This window comes from Urocitellus parryii, chromosome 3 (genome assembly GCF_045843805.1).
Source record: "Urocitellus parryii isolate mUroPar1 chromosome 3, mUroPar1.hap1, whole genome shotgun sequence".
NCBI classification, from domain to species: Eukaryota; Metazoa; Chordata; class Mammalia; order Rodentia; family Sciuridae; genus Urocitellus; species Urocitellus parryii.
In genome coordinates, this window is record NC_135533.1 from 202,603,381 (window position 1) to 202,620,451 (window position 17,071).

General features: G+C 36.5%; 1 protein-coding gene across 3 annotated transcripts in view; it reads right to left on the reverse strand.

Annotated features, from left to right (window-relative positions):
* Positions 1-17,071, reverse strand: part of Smarcc1 (SWI/SNF related BAF chromatin remodeling complex subunit C1) — a 152,551-nt gene that overhangs the window by 108,548 nt on the left and 26,932 nt on the right. For all 3 annotated transcript variants that reach the window (XM_026389836.2, XM_026389835.2, XM_026389837.2), the window contains exons 4-7: positions 15,480-15,561; positions 13,310-13,402; positions 8,316-8,385; positions 3,426-3,495 (exon numbers count right to left, since the gene is read on the reverse strand). In XM_026389836.2, the coding sequence (XP_026245621.1) occupies positions 3,426-3,495; positions 8,316-8,385; positions 13,310-13,402; positions 15,480-15,561 (315 nt within the window). The remainder of the gene's footprint in view (positions 1-3,425; positions 3,496-8,315; positions 8,386-13,309; positions 13,403-15,479; positions 15,562-17,071) is intronic.

The following is a 17,071-nucleotide window of genomic DNA, read 5'->3' on the forward strand; positions in this document are numbered from 1 at the left end:
TCAATTTTTCACAAAACCAACCAAAATGATCCTTTTGAAATCCCAGCCTGTCCATAAAACTCCACTACTCAAACAAAATCTGCCAGGGGATCCCATCTAGTCAGAGTAGACTCACAATGCTAATAGTGGGCCTGGGGATACATCTCAGTTGGTAAAGTGCTTGCCCTGCATGTACAAGGCCCTAGGATCAATCCCCAGCAACACACACACACACACACCCCCTAATAGTGGCTTGCCAAGAACTCAAAATCTAGTTCCACTGCTGTCACTATGCAGCAATGTGACCCCTTTTCCTAGTCTTCTCCTTTTATTCCACACTCATGTTATAACTGAGCAACACAGGTTTTAATTCTTCAACATGTGCCATCAAGCCTATGTACACATTACACAGGCTATTTACCTACTGCCTGGAATGTTCCTCACTGCTGTGATATCTACATAGTTCACTTCATTACTCAAAGATCTCTTCTCAGTGAGCTTCAACTCACTAATCTAAATCACTACATATATTCTAACACAAATTTGACATAAGTATAAAATTATCTACCAAGTAAAACTCTTAATACAAATACACAGGCCAATAAATTATTATAAAAAACAAATGATATCTAATCAAATATAGATGATTTATCTTTATGTCATTTGTTTATGTATTTTTAAATTTTCAATTATATGTTTTAGACACTACTTAGAAGTCAGTTCAGAAACATTAGGGAGTAGCACAGGTTTGTTTATCTTGCTGGCACAGGGGGAACACACCTGTAATCCCTGAAACTCATGTGGCTCAGGCAGGAGGATCACAAGTATCAAGGCTAGTCTCAGCAACTTGGCAAACACCCAAGTAACTTAGTGAGACCCTGTCTCATAATAAAAAATTAAAAAGGGCTGAGAGTATTGATTAGTGGTATTGATTAGTGGTAAAATACCTCTGGATTCAATACCAAGTACTGCACCTGACTCCAATTGAACATATCTAAAGACACAGTTCGTTCTTTTAAAACTATAATTATGAGCTAAGTGCAGTGGCACATGACTGTAATCCCAGTGACTTGAGAGGCGGAGGCAGAAGGATTGCAAATTCAAGTCCAACTGCAGCAAATCTGTGAAACCTTTCTCAAACTAAAAAAGAAAAAGAATTAAGGATATAGCTCATTGATAAAGCACCCCTCAGTTCAATCCCTATCACAATATATAACTGTGCCACAAACAGTAGTACATACCTGTAGTCCTAACTAGCTAGGAGGAAGGCTTGGTTGGAGGATCACTTGAGCACAGGACTTTGAGACTAGCCTAAGTATCATGGTAAGACCCAGTCTCAAAAAACAAAAGCAGAACAAAAGGAAATAAATATAGCCAGGCATAGTGGCCTAGGAATGTAATCCCAACCACTCTGGAGGCTGAGGCAGGAGGATTACAAGTTCAAGGCTAGCCTGGGCAATATAGCAAGGCCCTGTCTTTAAAGACTATGTCGGCAGGAGGCAGGTGGGCAGGCGGGAATGGGGGTGGGGGCAAGGGCAGCTGAGGATTTATCTCAGTAATTGAGTGCTTGCCTGGCATGCACAAGGCCCTGGGTTCCACCCCCAGTACCATAATCAAACAAAACAAAAGCAACTCATACACAAAATCAGACAATTTTTTTTTTGTCTTCTAGTGAAGACTAAACATCTATTCAATAGTCTTATTCCTCCTCAGTGGAAATGGAATCTGATCATCCTCTATTGCCAAATATCAATTTAAAAAAAAATACAGAGAAACAACCTGGTTTCTAAAATAGTACATTGCAGAAAGGGGTAAAGAAGACAAAGGAGAACCTATAAATTGGAATTATATATACCAGTTAATCAAACAGGTGAATTTTATTTGACTTCTAATTCAAACAAATATCAATCATCAATCAAATATATCACTTACATGACAACACTGACAAGGTATTTCATATTAAGTAATTAGTCCTTTTTTTTTTAGTACTGACAATGATGTTATGATTATTTCCTTTTAAAAATGATTCCTTATATTTTAGAAATGCATACTTAAATATTTATGGTAAAATGATGTGTCTAGGATTTGATTCAAATAACTTGGGAAGACAAAAATCAGAAGGGAGTTGACTATCCCACTCTACATAGCAGGACCAGAATAAAATCAACACCAAAACAGTTCTCCTGTAAATTCAGGAAAATAAAGTACATGGAAAGCTATACCTAAATCCATGTGCCCTGGACAGACATACTATTGAAAAAGTACCCCCTACCCACTACAACTAACATCAAGGTATTACAGGTAATATTGTTTATTCATGCTACAATTACTCAAACAGTATGACATATAAGAGTAGGAACAACACTAGGTAAATAAATTTAAGACTGGAAAAACTTCTCAGACATAATTTCATCCTTAATAGTTTTTGAAAAATTAAAACAAGCCGATCACAAATATGAAGAAGAAAAATTCATCTCTTAAAGGAAACAGAGCTAAACTAGCAACCTAATACCATAAACAAAACCTCTTTGCAAATGCATAGAAGCTAATTTTCTTGAGAGGGGAAAAAAACACAACTTGTGATCTCATAGAATTCCATACCTTAAATAAGTCAAAAGCCTGACTTACATATATCATACCTCAGAGCATACACATCAATATTAATTATCTGAAGAGAGGATCTCAAAGGCTCCAAACACAAAGTAATGATAAGGAGATGGAAACATTAATTACCCCGATTTGATCAGTACAGACTAAATACACATTTGTATTGAAATATCGGAACATACCTCATAAATGTGTATAATTATTAAATGCTACTAAAAATATTTAAAAATTTTAAGGAGATAGAAATGCTCACTAACCCTGATTTGATCATTATATGCTCTATAAATGTACAAAATTATCAAACTGTACCCCATAAATACATGCAATTAAAATAATGATTAAAAAAAAAAGTTAGTGGTGCAGGCCTGTAATCCCAGCATCTCAGGAAGCTGAGGCAGGAGGATCTCGAGTTCAAAACCAGACTCAGCAAATAGTGAGGCACAAAGCAACTCAGTGGGACCCTGTCTCTAAATAAAATATAGAATAGGGCTGTGTTCAATCTCCAGTAACAAAAAAAAGGAGGCGGGGGCAGGGGATGTGGCTCAGTGGTTAATCACCACTGGATTCAATTCCTGGCACTAAATAAATAAAAATAAAAAATTACCTCTCTGGGGGCTGGGGTTGTAGCTCAGTGGTAGAGCATCTGCCTTGCATGTGCTGGGTTCAATCCTCAGCATCACATAAAAATCAATTAATAAGGGGCTGGGGTTGTGGCTCAGTAGTAGAACACTTGCCTAGCACATGCAAGGCCCTGGGTTCGGTCCTCGGCACCACATAAAAATAAATAAAACAAAGGTATTGTATTCAACTTAACTCAAAAAATAAATAAATACAATTACCTGTCTGGGTAGAAGCCCCAATGTACTAACACCTGCTTGTCTTTTCTCATCACTGGTCTCAGCCATTCTTCTGAAAAGAGAAAAAAGAAAAACCTTAATTAAACTGATGAAATAAGTGAGCCAATTATGATTTAGCCTTAATTGTTATCAAGACTTTTTGGTTTTATTTTGGTCTGCTTTAAATGACTTCAGAGCTCACCATCCATAGATAGCTAGCTCCATTCCTTAAGGCTCAAGGTGAGGCTGAACATCTTGGAGGAAGGGTGCCGCAGAGGGAAGCATTTCATATCATGATCAGAAAGCAGAAAGACTCTACTCTCAAAACCGAGTCCCCAATTCCCACATCCTCCAGCCACACACTATCATTTCAGTTACCACTCAATTAATCACTATCAGGAATTAATTCATTGATTGGGTTAAGATTCTCAGAATCCAATCATTTCTCCTCTGAACCTTCTTGTACCATCTCACATGTAAGCCTTTAGGGGACACCTCACATCCAAACCATAACAGTTTTACTATGAGCGGGGCCAGTGAGAAAAGAGGGAAAGAGATTTTTAATTGAAGACCATCTACCAAATTAAACAAAAGTTTCTCAGCTTACATATTCAGACTTTCTGGATTTTAGGTCTACTATCTATCACTCCCTCAAATACACACTGGGAAATGAACCCAGTGCTACTTTACCACTGAGTTATATCCCCAGCACTTTTTTAAAAACTTTTTGTAATTATAGATAGACAGAATGCCTTTATTTAATTTGTTTATTTTTATGTGGTGCTAAGGATGGAACCCAGTGCCTCATACCTATTAGGTAAGCGCTCTGCCACTGAGCTATAGCCACAGGCCCCATCCCTAGAACTTTTCATTTTGAATAGGCTCTCACTTAGTTGCTGAGGCTGGCCTCAAATTCACAATCCTCCTGCCTTAGTCTCCCAAGTCACTGGGATCACAGGTTGTGCCACCGCACCTGGCTACTATCTGTCACTCTGGATAAAACCAACGGCAATAAACTATCCCCCTCCCTTTCATCTGTCTATCCCTCTTTTTCACTCAAGTCACAATCACCATAATCTTCACAGCTTCATTTCCAATGTACAACCTCACATCCGTTTTCTATAAAGTTCTGCATTAACTTCAACTTCAAGGTTTGAGTTTTGCCTCATCTCCTTGATGAAGGCACTTTACTATTCTTCTTTCTACAAATTCACTTTTCCTGGTGTCCTACAGTGCTTACAATGCTACATTAAGGACTGAAGATATACCTCAGTGGTACAATGCTTGCCTAGCATGTGTGAGATCCTGGATTTGATCATCAGCACCTAGGAGGTATTTAAAAAAAAAAAGAAAAATCTTTTCAATATCATTTTTATTACTCTTTAGTTGTCTCATATCTGTTAATCTAGCACTCCTAACAAGGGTACAAGAACTTTGCAAATGTAGCTTAGTGGGCAAAGCACTTGCCTAGTGTGTATATGACCCTAGATTTGATTTCCAGCACCATTTAAAAACAAAAGTATAAACCAGGTGCAGTGGTGCAAGCCTGTAATTCCATCAGCTCGGGCTTCTGAGGCAGAAGGATTGCGAATCCATTGCCAGCCACAGCAATGAGGCACTAAGCAACTCAGTAAGACCCTGTCTAAATAAAATACAAAATAGTGCTGTGGATGTGATTCAGGGTCGAGTACCCTTAGTTCAATCCTCATACCAAAAAAGAAAAAGTATGAGCATTGTGTTCATAGCCAGCCCTAGCAATGAGGCACTAAGCAACTCAGTAAGACCCTGTCTAAATAAAATACAAAATAGTGCTGTGGATGTGATTCAGGGTCGAGTACCCTTGAGTTCAATCACCGTACCAAAAAAGAAAAAGTATGAACATTGTATTCATTTTGCAGATAGATACAAATTAATAATTTTTACTGATTTTAATCACAGTTGTGATTAATTCTACATTTCCGCACTGGTTGTCATGTGCTTCTTTGATAGTCTGAATTTATCTTAGAAACTTAATTCTAGTAGTAAGAGGAAGTTCTGAAAAAAGCCCCTTGAAAGCCAAGAAACCAGCAAAAAAGCCAATCTTTGTGTAAATTTTTTTTTTTTAGATCCTGTTTTTAATTCTTTTGGATTAATAGCCAGAATTGTCGTCACTGGATTGTTAATTCTATTTTTAGATCTGGGGATGTGGCTGAGTGGTAGGCTTCTTGCCAAGCATCCTTGAGGTCCTGAGTTTGATTCCCATCACTGCAATAAACAATACTACAACTTCTTGATTTCTCAGAGACCCTTTACACTGCTTTTTCATAGTTGCCACAGTGCACAGTTTTCATAGTTGCCAGCAGTGCACAGAATTTCCAATTTCTATACGTCATTTCCAACATTTATTAATTTCTGTTTTTTTGATAGTGGCCATTCTACATGTATAAGCTGATCTCATTGTGGTTTTGATTTGCATTTCTCTGATAATTAGTGTTGTTGCGCATCCATGTGCTTGTTGACCATTCGTATATCTTCTTTGAAGAAATATCTACTGATGTCTGTTGTCTACTTTTTATTCAATTTGGATATGGCTGAATGGTTAAGCACTTGCCTAGCATTCATGGAGCCTTTGGTGTGACCCCCAATACCACCCTGGGGAAAAATTCAACTTAAAAACTTCGAGATACTGTGTTAGCAACAAAATAGTATCATACACTGCTATCCTCCACCTCCACCTAGTGGCAACCAGTTGCTAATACCAAACAGAAAAGCTGAAGAAAGGCCAACTAACTATAAGCTCTGTAACTGTAACTAGATACAGAGTAATGTTTCTCTTTATGAAAAGATTAAGCTATGGTTTCTTAGATTTGATACCAAACATACAATCAACCCACCCTCCTTCCCCCACCAAAAAAATTAAATTCTTATGATCATTTTTTTTTAATAACTGTATGGTCTGTGTAGTTATGTCTCCTCCTTTCACTCTTGATATTTATTACTTGTTCTTTTTTTCCTCCCTGTGTGCACAGCAGGATTTTTATAACCTTATTAGTCTTTCAAAGAATCACTGACATTGCTGAGGATCACATTGTTGCATATATATTTTTTAAGATGTCAATAGACCTTTATTTACATGTGATGCTGAGAACTGAATCCAGTGCCTCACACATGCTAGCTCTACTTCAGAGCTACAATCCCAGCCCCTGTTTATTACATATTTTTTAATTCATTAATTTCTACTCCATTATTTTTTCTTTAGATTAAAATATATTTGGAGTGATTTTTAGTCTTTTTTCTTTCTTAATATATGCATTTAAAGATACATATGTAATGGGTTTAAGCATTTGCTTACACTGTATCTTATAAAACTTAATGTTGTTATACTCTGCTATTTTTTAAATTATTACTCAGTCAAAGGATTTTCTGTTTTCAGTATAATTTCTTCTTAACCCATGGATTATTTAGCAATATATTCCTTGAATGTTCAAATACACATGCAGCATAAATCTTAAAGAGTCAGGAAAATAGGGCTGGGGATGTGGCTCAAGCGGTAGCGCGCTCGCCTGGCATGCGTGTGGCCCGGGTTGGATCCTCAGCACCACATACAAACAAAGATGTTGTGTCCGCCGAAAACTAAAAAGTAAATAATAAAAAATTCTCTCTCTCTTTCTCTCTCTCCTCTCTAAAAAAAAAAAAAAAAAAAAAAAAAGAGTCAGGAAAATAACACTCCATGGGGTTATTGGCCATTCAACTATGATATAATTTGGCTTCCTATATGAAAGTCATGCTGCAATGTGCAGTCTTTACCCAAAGACTTAATTGTGGTATCCCTACAGATTTATTTCTCATTATAAATTAACTTTTATTATGTATTTCAACTCAGTTTTTTGAAAGAATGGTTAGCACATGTTAAGTTTCTATAGGTATGATAAACTCTGCCCACTGTTGAAATCATCTTTCAGAGCAAGTTAAACATCAAAAATCAAACCACTGGGGGCTAGGACTGTAGTTCAATGGTAGAACTCTTGTCTAGCATATGTGAGACACTGGGTTTGATCCTAACACCACATAAAAATAAATAAAATAAAGGCATTCTGTCCAACTACATTAATTAATTTTAAAAATAATCGAAATACTGAAAATTCACCAAGGACTCTACTGACAACCAGTCAACTGGTTTTTTTCCTCAAAAATAAGAGATGACTGCCAACAAAGAAATAAAAGCTGGACAAAACAAAGTAAGTCTAATTAAGGAACACAATTCTGGGCTGGGGATGTGGCTCAAGGGGTAGTGTGCTCGCCTGGCATGCGTGTGGCCCGGGTTGGATCCTCAGCACCACATACAAACAAAGATGTTGTGTCTGCCGAGAACTAAAAAATAAATACTAAAAAATTCTCTCTCTCTCTCTCTCTCTCTCTCCCACTCTTTCTTAAAAAAAAAAAAAGGAACACAATTCTTTGGTGAACAAAACAAAAAAACTATGTATTTAAATAGAATGTGAGGGGCTGGGGTTGTGGCTCAGCGGTAGAGCTCTCACCTAGCATGTGCAGGGCATTGGGCTCAAGCCTCAGCATCAACAAAAATAAATAAATAAAAGAATTGTGTCCAACTATAAAAAACTAAAAAATATTTTAATAGAGAAATAAATAAATGGAATGTGAAATTTAATACTTAAAACTCACTTTAAAAAACTGGATATAGGGACTGGGGTTGTGGCTCAGCGGTAGAGCGCTCACCTAGCACATGTGGAGCACTGGGTTCAATCCTCAGCACCACACAAAAATAAAATAAAGGTATTATGTCCAACTACAACTAAAACATTTTTAAAAAGTTGAATATACTATTTAAACCTGATATAGAAGCCATATGATATGATGTATGAGTTTATTAGTTCACAGCCAGAACTAACTTACCATCCTCTTGTGAAGAAGGATATGGATAAATGTGGTGGGAAGCTTTTGACTTCTCCTCAGTAAAGGTTCCCTGGAAAGCAAATGAAAAAAATTACATAAAAATATAACACACAGCAAGCAAACTAATTAGTTAGAAATTCCCTAATAATTATAAAAGTACTCATTTATTTATATTTCAAGACTATATTATTTTTCATTAAGGAAAAGGGATATTAATAACAAAGATATTGTCTATAGACATACAAGTTGAGTATCCCTTATCCAAAATGCTTGGGACCTGAAGTGTTTCAGATTTCTGAACTTTTCGGATGTTGGAATACTTGCAAAGACCTTACCAGTGGAAAATTGCTAATCCAAAAATCCAAAATGCCCCAAAATTCAAACCTTTTAGAGTATCATAGTGGCACTCAAAATGTTTAGTATTTCAGAGTATTTCAGAATTCAGAGTTTCAGATTAGGGATGTCCTACCTTTACCTCTTAGCTAATTCTCTCTCTCTCTCTCTCTCTCTCTCTGTGGGTACTTCTAACTAATTCTTAAAATTGCTCCAAAACTAACACAATTATCATCATTAACTTATGTGAATTAATGTAGGTTTTATGACATAGAGCCATAAGCTGAGGCTACACAAGATATATGGTGGGACATAAGAAATTACTGCCTCCACCTTACCCCCCCATTCACTCACATACACACAATCTCTCTCTCTCTCTCTCTCTCTCTCTCTCTCTCTCTCTCTCTCTCTCTCTCTCTCTCTCTCTCTCTCTCTCACACACACACACACACACACACACACTATTGCTGTAGCTTTAAGTCAATGAGTCAATGCTGGAATACTAATGAACATAAAAAGTCAAGTTATAACTAGGTCACAGCCAGAATATTAAATACAGTCTAGGACATACTTGGAGCAATTTAGATCAAAGTATGTTCACTCTAGAAACCATAAGATGAATGGAAAGACTTATAATCAGTTGTAAGTAGCATGTCAATACATTCTTTGTCTCCTCTCCCAAAACTGGTGATTGACCCAGGAGTGCTCTAGCACTGAGCTATATCTCAAGTCCTTTTTATTTTGAGACAGATTTCAGAAGTTGCTGAGGCTGGCCTGGAACTTGTAATCCTCCAACTTCAGCCTCCTATGTAGATGGGATTAAGGCATGTGCCAAAGTACTTGGCTGTTTCCAATTTTTTTTAATATTAATTTTTTAGTTATTGGTGGACACATATCTTTATTTTTATGTGGTACTGAGGTTCAAACCTAATGCCTCACGTGCTAGGCAAGCGCTCTACCTCTGAGCCACAATCCCAGCCCCATTTTATTTTTTCACAATGAATATTTACTATTACACTCCGTCAAACACTTAGTAATGCTTCGTCAAAGAATTCTAAAATTTATAAAAATTTGGAGCTGAGTTAGGTGCTTCATAAGATAAGGAATTCTCAATCATTGAAATGTTTTGGGTGCATTTTTTGAACAGCCACCAGAGGAGGGAAAGATGTATCAATATTCAATACGTCAGAGGCAACAAACAGAACAGCACATGTTGGCATATACACCCTATTAGACAGTCCTGGATTTGAACCGTAGCTTTGTATACTATTTGCATGACATGGAACAACTTATTTTTATGCATCAGTGACTTACATAAAATGAAATGATAATATGCCTATCAAAATTTTTTTAAGTTGCAGTTATTAGATTAAGACTAAGAGTAGTGACAGGCTCACATAAAGTGCTTAATCAGTATGGGTTGTTAATGCATGTAAAATGCTAATTAGGGCTGGGGTTGTGGCTCAGTGGCAGAGCGCTTGCCTAGCATGTGTGAGGCACTGGGTTTGAGTCTCAGTACTGTGAATCAATAAATAAAATAAAGGTCCATTGACAACTAAAAAAAAAAGCTCAAGTAAAGCCCTGATGGTCAGTACTCCAAAATGGTACCATTTTTACCTCCTGAGGTCTCTCTTCTCTATTAGGGATAAGGATATAATTTAGTGGTAGAGCCTAGCATGTACAAGGTTCAGTTCCAAGCACCACAATTAAAAAGAAAAAAAAAAAAAAAAAAAGATGACTCTTTGAAATCAGCCAACACTACTATTCCCCCAAGAGTATACCTATCTAGCCGGTGTGGTAGCACACTATAATCCCAGTGGCCTGGGAGGCTGAGGCAGGAGGATTAAAATTCAAAACCAGCCTCAGCAACTTAGCGAGGTCCTAAGCAACTTAGTGAGACCCTGTCTCTAAATAACATGCAAAAAACCTGAGGTGTAGCACAGTGGTTAAATGCACATGGGTTCAATCCCGACCCTCTCCCCAATTTAAAAAACAACAACAAAAAAAACCAGTATAAACCTATACAACATTCATGAAGTCATGTTTTTTACAAAGTATTATAGCTAACTATTTACTGTTAACTATTCAAACATAACTCCTTGCAGAATGATTTGGTAGTCTTGAGTAATTTTAGCTTGAAGGCATGAACCAGTAAGTTCATCTGCCCTTTTAACAGTCCATATGTAATTAAGCTATACTTGACAGTCCAATATAAATAAATATTCCAAGAGAAAAAAAGGTGGTTAAAGATCTACTAAAAGTAATAATGCACCAGATGTGGTGGCACATGCTTGTAATCGCAACAGCTCGGGAAGCTAAGGTAGGAGAATCACAAGTTCAAAGCTAGCCTCAGCAACATTTTTTTTTAAGTTGCAATTTTTTAAATATATGTTTTAGTTGCAAACAAACATGATACATTTATTTATTTATTTATTTTTATGTGGTGCTCAGAGTTGAACTCAGTGCCTCCTATGTGCTAAGCAAGCACTCTACCCCTGACCTACAACCTCAGCAACTTAGGAAACCCCTAAGCAACTTAGTGAGGCCCTAAGTAACTCAGAGAGACCCTGTCCCAAAGCAATAAAAATAAAAAGAACTAGGTATGTGGCTCAATGATTAGGCGTCCCTGTGTTCAATCCCTGATACTACCCCCCCATACCAAAGTAATACTGCTAGTGAAAAGAAATAGACTTCACATTGCTCTGATAGTACAATTACACTACCTTTCTCTATGTGTTTCACAGAGATGTCACATGTAAAAAGCTATACGAAAATCTGTAATTGTAAGCAATATTTGAAACATCTGCATTCAAAACACAGAAGATATTTTACTAAATGCTAAAACATATCTCAACTGGCAATCTCTTTTGCAGCAGAGAAGAAAAAAAAAGATACTTAATGAGACTTCTCAACTAATCCCACAGATCGGTAAAACTGTGTAACACAAATGATGTTCCAAAAAATTATCTTGTACCTGGGTATTCACAGTTAGTTTAGCATGTCATGAGTTTCATTACAGTTTAACCACATGTAACCAAAAACCTAGTAAATACCAAAGACAGCCTAAAAATGAATTTAGTGAAGGAGTTTAAAATATCAGAAAATAGCATTATGTGACTCAAGACATATAAGCTTGGACTGAGGATATAGCTCAGGGATAGACTGCTTCCCTACTATGTACAAGACCCTTGGGTTCATTCCTCAGTACTAAGAAAATACACACACTCACGTGCTTATCAGGAAAGTACAGTTTTGTTTTGTTTTCACCCACCAGTCTCCAATTCATAAACCCATGTGCTCCTCCTGCCTCAGCCTCCTGAGTAGCTAGGACTACAGGCATTCACAATTCCTGATAGAAAGTAGCATTTTTTTTTTCAGTAATTTAAAAAAAAAACACATATCTAAATAGAATATGTATAACTGGGTGGAATGGGCAAGTTTACTTGAAGTAAACTCCTACTATCAACAATTGTGTCACAGACTCTGTTTTCTGTGATTGAGAGTTCGGTTGCGGCTCCCCTCTCCTGACTCAGGCAATGGCAAGGCCTTACTGAGGTGGATGGCACAAGGCGTCCATCCTCTGGAGGAGCACAGTATGTTTCTGGGAATGGGCTGGTTTGTTTTTGTATTCCCTTTAGTAAGTATAGTTGCGACTTCTCATATGACCATTAAGTATGGAGGAAAAAACATGACTTTCCCAATTAATGCAACTACTTCTAAAGAATAAATCTGTTTGCTCTAAATGCAATGATTCAGCTGTGGAACGTAAATTGTTAATGTTTAATGAGAAACCCCCTGTAGGAAAAACAGTCAAGGAAGTTTTTGAGAAATTAAATTAAAATCTAGAGAAGAAAAATTAATATTAAGAAGACAGATTAGTGATTAGTACAGGGCAACTTGTTCTTGTTCCTATGCACAATGGTTTGGTGCTCTTACTCTTGTTTGATTAAAATTAGTAGCCTCTCTTTTCAAGTTAACCACTTGCAAAAACCGTGGCGCTGGTTCTAGTCAGTAAGTCAAGAAAGAATAGTCAAGGTATAGGCCAATAGTCTGGGACATTTCTAACTATTATTAAAAGCTAACTAAGCAGAAAAAGCTCAAAGCAATATGCGAACTGAAAGTAAAAATGCTTATGAACAAGTGAAGATACATTCTTCTTATCTAATTGTAGCTACGTAATATTTTGTTTCTTTGAATAATGATTCCTGTTTTGTAACCACAAAATACTGTGAGCCTGCCAAAATGAAAAGTGTATATGATTAACTTCACAGTAAAGATTGGGATTCAGCACCTTCACTTTTGTGTCTATGTTGTTTCTCTACCCCCTTTCACCGACTCCACTCCTCACCATCCATTCATCTCCTGAGACCCCCTGCCGGAGCTGGACTCCAAGTTCGATGATGCAGAATATTCCAGTTTCCTTATGTAAGTGTACTTTGCTATACGACTATGATAACTCCATATCAGTGCACTTTAATTAAATGCTCCCTGGGCATTTAGGAGAGGGAAAAAAACAAAACAAAAATCCCAGATATTATACTTACTCAAAAAGAGAAAAATTTATTTTAATACAGAACTATATAGAAATCCAAAGATATTATGGTTAACATTTGGTAGAGGCATACACTACACAATGTTTCTGAAGTGATGGTGTCTATTACCTGATGTCGCTTGATAATATCTTTCAATTTGTTAGCCAACTTCAGATCAATGTCTGGAATGAGGTAGATGTTGGGTCTGGTCAGACAATTGTTCTGAGGAAAAAAGAATAAACTTTGAAATTCTACTGGTTTTAAAATAATGTAACAATATTCATTATCACAATGGCAAAAATAGGTGTTCAAAATCACACTTCTGAAGACATGCAGGAAGTATGCCTTTTAAAATTAATTAACTTATTTATATTCTTTTTTGCAGTACTAGGGATTGAATTCAGGGCTTTGTACTTGCTAGGCAAGCACTCTACCTCTACAATATATCCTTAATCTTTTTTTTTTTTTTTTGTATTGGGGATTAAACTCAGGGGGACTTAATTACTGAGCTATACCCACAGCCCTCTTTTTATTTTTTGAGACAGGATCTCATTTAGTTGTTTAGAGCCTTCCTAAATTATTGAAGTTGGCCTTGAACTTGTGATCTTCCTGCCTCAACCTCCCAAATCGCTGGGATTATAGGTACATGCCACCACGCCCAGCAAAAAAGATATACTTTGATGTAGAAAATAAAGTTTTATCTCAGAATAAAACACAGGTGGTTCAGCAGACCACTTTTAAAACCATCCCCGGTCCCTCTCTGCAGCTGGCTATATCTGGACAAAAAATGTTAAGATTCAAGACTTAAGGAAATTCAGCATGTAAAGCTCATTAAGGTTCCATACCAGATTGCCAGATTAATTCTCCTAGATAATTTTACCCGCATTTACCTTAAATGTAGTATTTTCACAGCTACATTTTTTATTTGGGAAGTAATTATACCTCTTTCTTTCCATTTCTAATCTTAAGAATGGCAATAAATCATGTTTATTAACTTTTCAAACCATGACCAAAATGAAACCAACAAACAAAACACACCCAATTATTTTACTACTAACAGTCAACGGACAAACAATAAAAAAATTAAATATTAAGCTTAACTTTTGCCAGGTACATTTCACAGGAAGGTAAATTCAATGATCACTATAAACTACTAGTCAATAAAAATGACAGCATTCTGGGGATACAGTTCAGTGGTAGAACACATGTCCAGGATGGGTGAGGTCCTTGGTTCAATCCCCAGCACCGTAAATCAAAAACCAGAAGACATAATGAAGAAAATTAAGCATTCTTTCATCCAAGTTATAATCTAGTTAGGGAAACATATATTTATGGCAGAGTCACAGAACAAATCCAAGGAAAAAAACTATAAAACCAAGTGTCTAGCAGTAGAGAGGGTTATATCAAATGAAGTAAAAAGTGATTTGAATAATGGATAAGGTGACATTAATGAAGAAAAATAACCATAGATTATTTCACAAGAAATGAAACACTGACATAATAGGAACAAACAATTTTTTTTTTTTAAAGAGAGAGTGAGAGAGGAGAGAGAGAGAGAGAGAGAGAGAGAGAGAGAGAGAGAGAGAGAGAGAGAGAGAGAGAGAGTTTTTTAATATTTATTTTTTAGTTCTCGGCGGACACAACATCTTTGTTGGTATGGAGTGCTGAGGATGGAACCCGGGCCGCACGCATGCCAGGCGAGCGCACTACCGCTTGAGCCACATCCCCAGCCCCAACAAACAATTTTTAACAATGACAATAACAGTAACAAACCTAAACAAAAGAACAGAGCAATAGGGCTGGGGATATGGCTCAAGCAGTAGCTCACTCGCGTGGCATGCAGGGGGCGCTGGGTTCGATCCTCAACACCATATAAAAATAAAAAATAAAGATATTGTGTCCACCTAAAACTAAAAAAATAACTATTTAAAAAAAAAAGAGCAATATATTTCAGAAAAAAAATTTGTTCTTTTGATGTTTTGAAAGTCCAACACAATCAACTGTAGAACTGAAAGTATATTTAAGAAAAAAATTTAATGCCATGTTATTTATTTATTTTGGTACTGGAGATTTAACCCAGAGACACTTTAACATTGAACTATATCCCCTGCCCTTTTTATTTATTTAGAGACAGGGTCTCACTAAATTACTGAGGGCCTCAGTAATGAGTTGCTGAAGCTGACCTTGAACATGTGATCCTACTATTTCAGCCTCCCGGTTTGCTGGGATTACAGGCATGGGCCACTGCCGTCAGCATAAAACAAAAAAATTTTAATAATAACCTAATTTTCAAAATTACCTGCACCAACGTTTTCTCGATGTTCATAAACATTTCAACATTACGATCCATTCGTGATGGATTCTGCAGATCAAATCTCCGCCTAAAAGAGAAGAAAATCATTAGAAGATTGTCGCCCTCCTTAAACACAAGGGAAAACTCAATTTTAGAATTCAATGTAAAGAAATTACAAAACTAAGTAGCCAAAAATAGCATTCTACAAAATGTTTAAAAGTATACTCTTAATAGTATAAGAATGTACCATTAATACTTTGATAAAAGAAAAGGCTATTAAACCATATTAAACCAAAGGCTAGCACAATGGAAACTGAGGACATTCATTCAGGCACAAAATACTGAATTGATGGCAGAATTCCAATGACAAGCTAATTTATAGTTAAATTTTTGAACATGGAGAGGCAACAGATGCTAAAAAAGTTTTAGGATATCTTTCTGGAGGAATCACAAACCACACTTTGACACAGTTCCCAGAACTTTTTCTCTTTTTTTGCTAAGGGTCTAGATTCTCATCCCCTGCTTTCTACAAAGGAAGGGTTTGTTTAGGATCCAGCTCTCATTTATTGAAGATGCTTTTATCTTCAACATCAGTAGATGACATTTACTATTTAGGTCACATTTGCCTTTCTGCTGGACAATAAAAATAGGAGAGCAGTCTGGGGATACAACCAGAACACCCTGAATTTTTTTTTTTTTGAGAACCATTTCTCTACAACTCCATCCCTGTGGATTGTAGATTGGATGGGGTTCCTTATCATTTTCCAGAGGCAGCACACATGATCAAGGCCTGACTAATCAGGAATGGGCAGGTAAGCCAAATGGATCTGGTCCACATGGATCCAAGGATCTATTCAGGAGGCAGGGAGACAAGCAGCCCTCTTCTTTGTTCTAACACCAGCTTAGAGTTGCCAGGTGGAGAAGGAAAGTGAAGCCACCAGATTGAAGGAAGAACTGAGAGTTGAAGAAACAGTCTTAATAATATCATTAGGGTTCCTGGATCAAATAAAGCCTGAAAATATCATCATCTTTTCAACAAAACAAACAAAATCCTTTGACTACAACATGTTAACTCAAGTGTCTGTAATTTTCAATAGGAAAAGTCATAACAGATACTGCATCTCACAATCAGCCTATGGACCTTTATGTTATCTGGGGTAGCTTGTACATAGTTCTTATAAATTTTTTTATAAATTATTTTTCTTTTAAAACATATTTTCATTCATTTCTTCTTTAAAAAAATATAATCAACCTTTGTGATTTTCCAGAAAATAAGAGATGATAAAAGCTACCATAGTTGAAAAAGAAGTATTCTATTTTTCTTAAATCAAAGATATTTTAGAGGGCTGGGGTTGTGGCTCAGCGGTAGAGTGCTCGTCTAGCACGTGCAAGGCGGTGGGTTTGATCCTCAGCACCACGTAAAAATGAATAAAATAAAGGCATTGTGCCCAACTACAACTAAAAAATTTTTTTAAAAAAAAGATATTTTACATCATACAGAAAAGAAATCCTGAGATCGAATGGCAGGGAATCACCATACTATCCTTCAAGAATAAAGAAAGTGTGCTGGGTACAGTATGCATGCCTATGATCCCAGC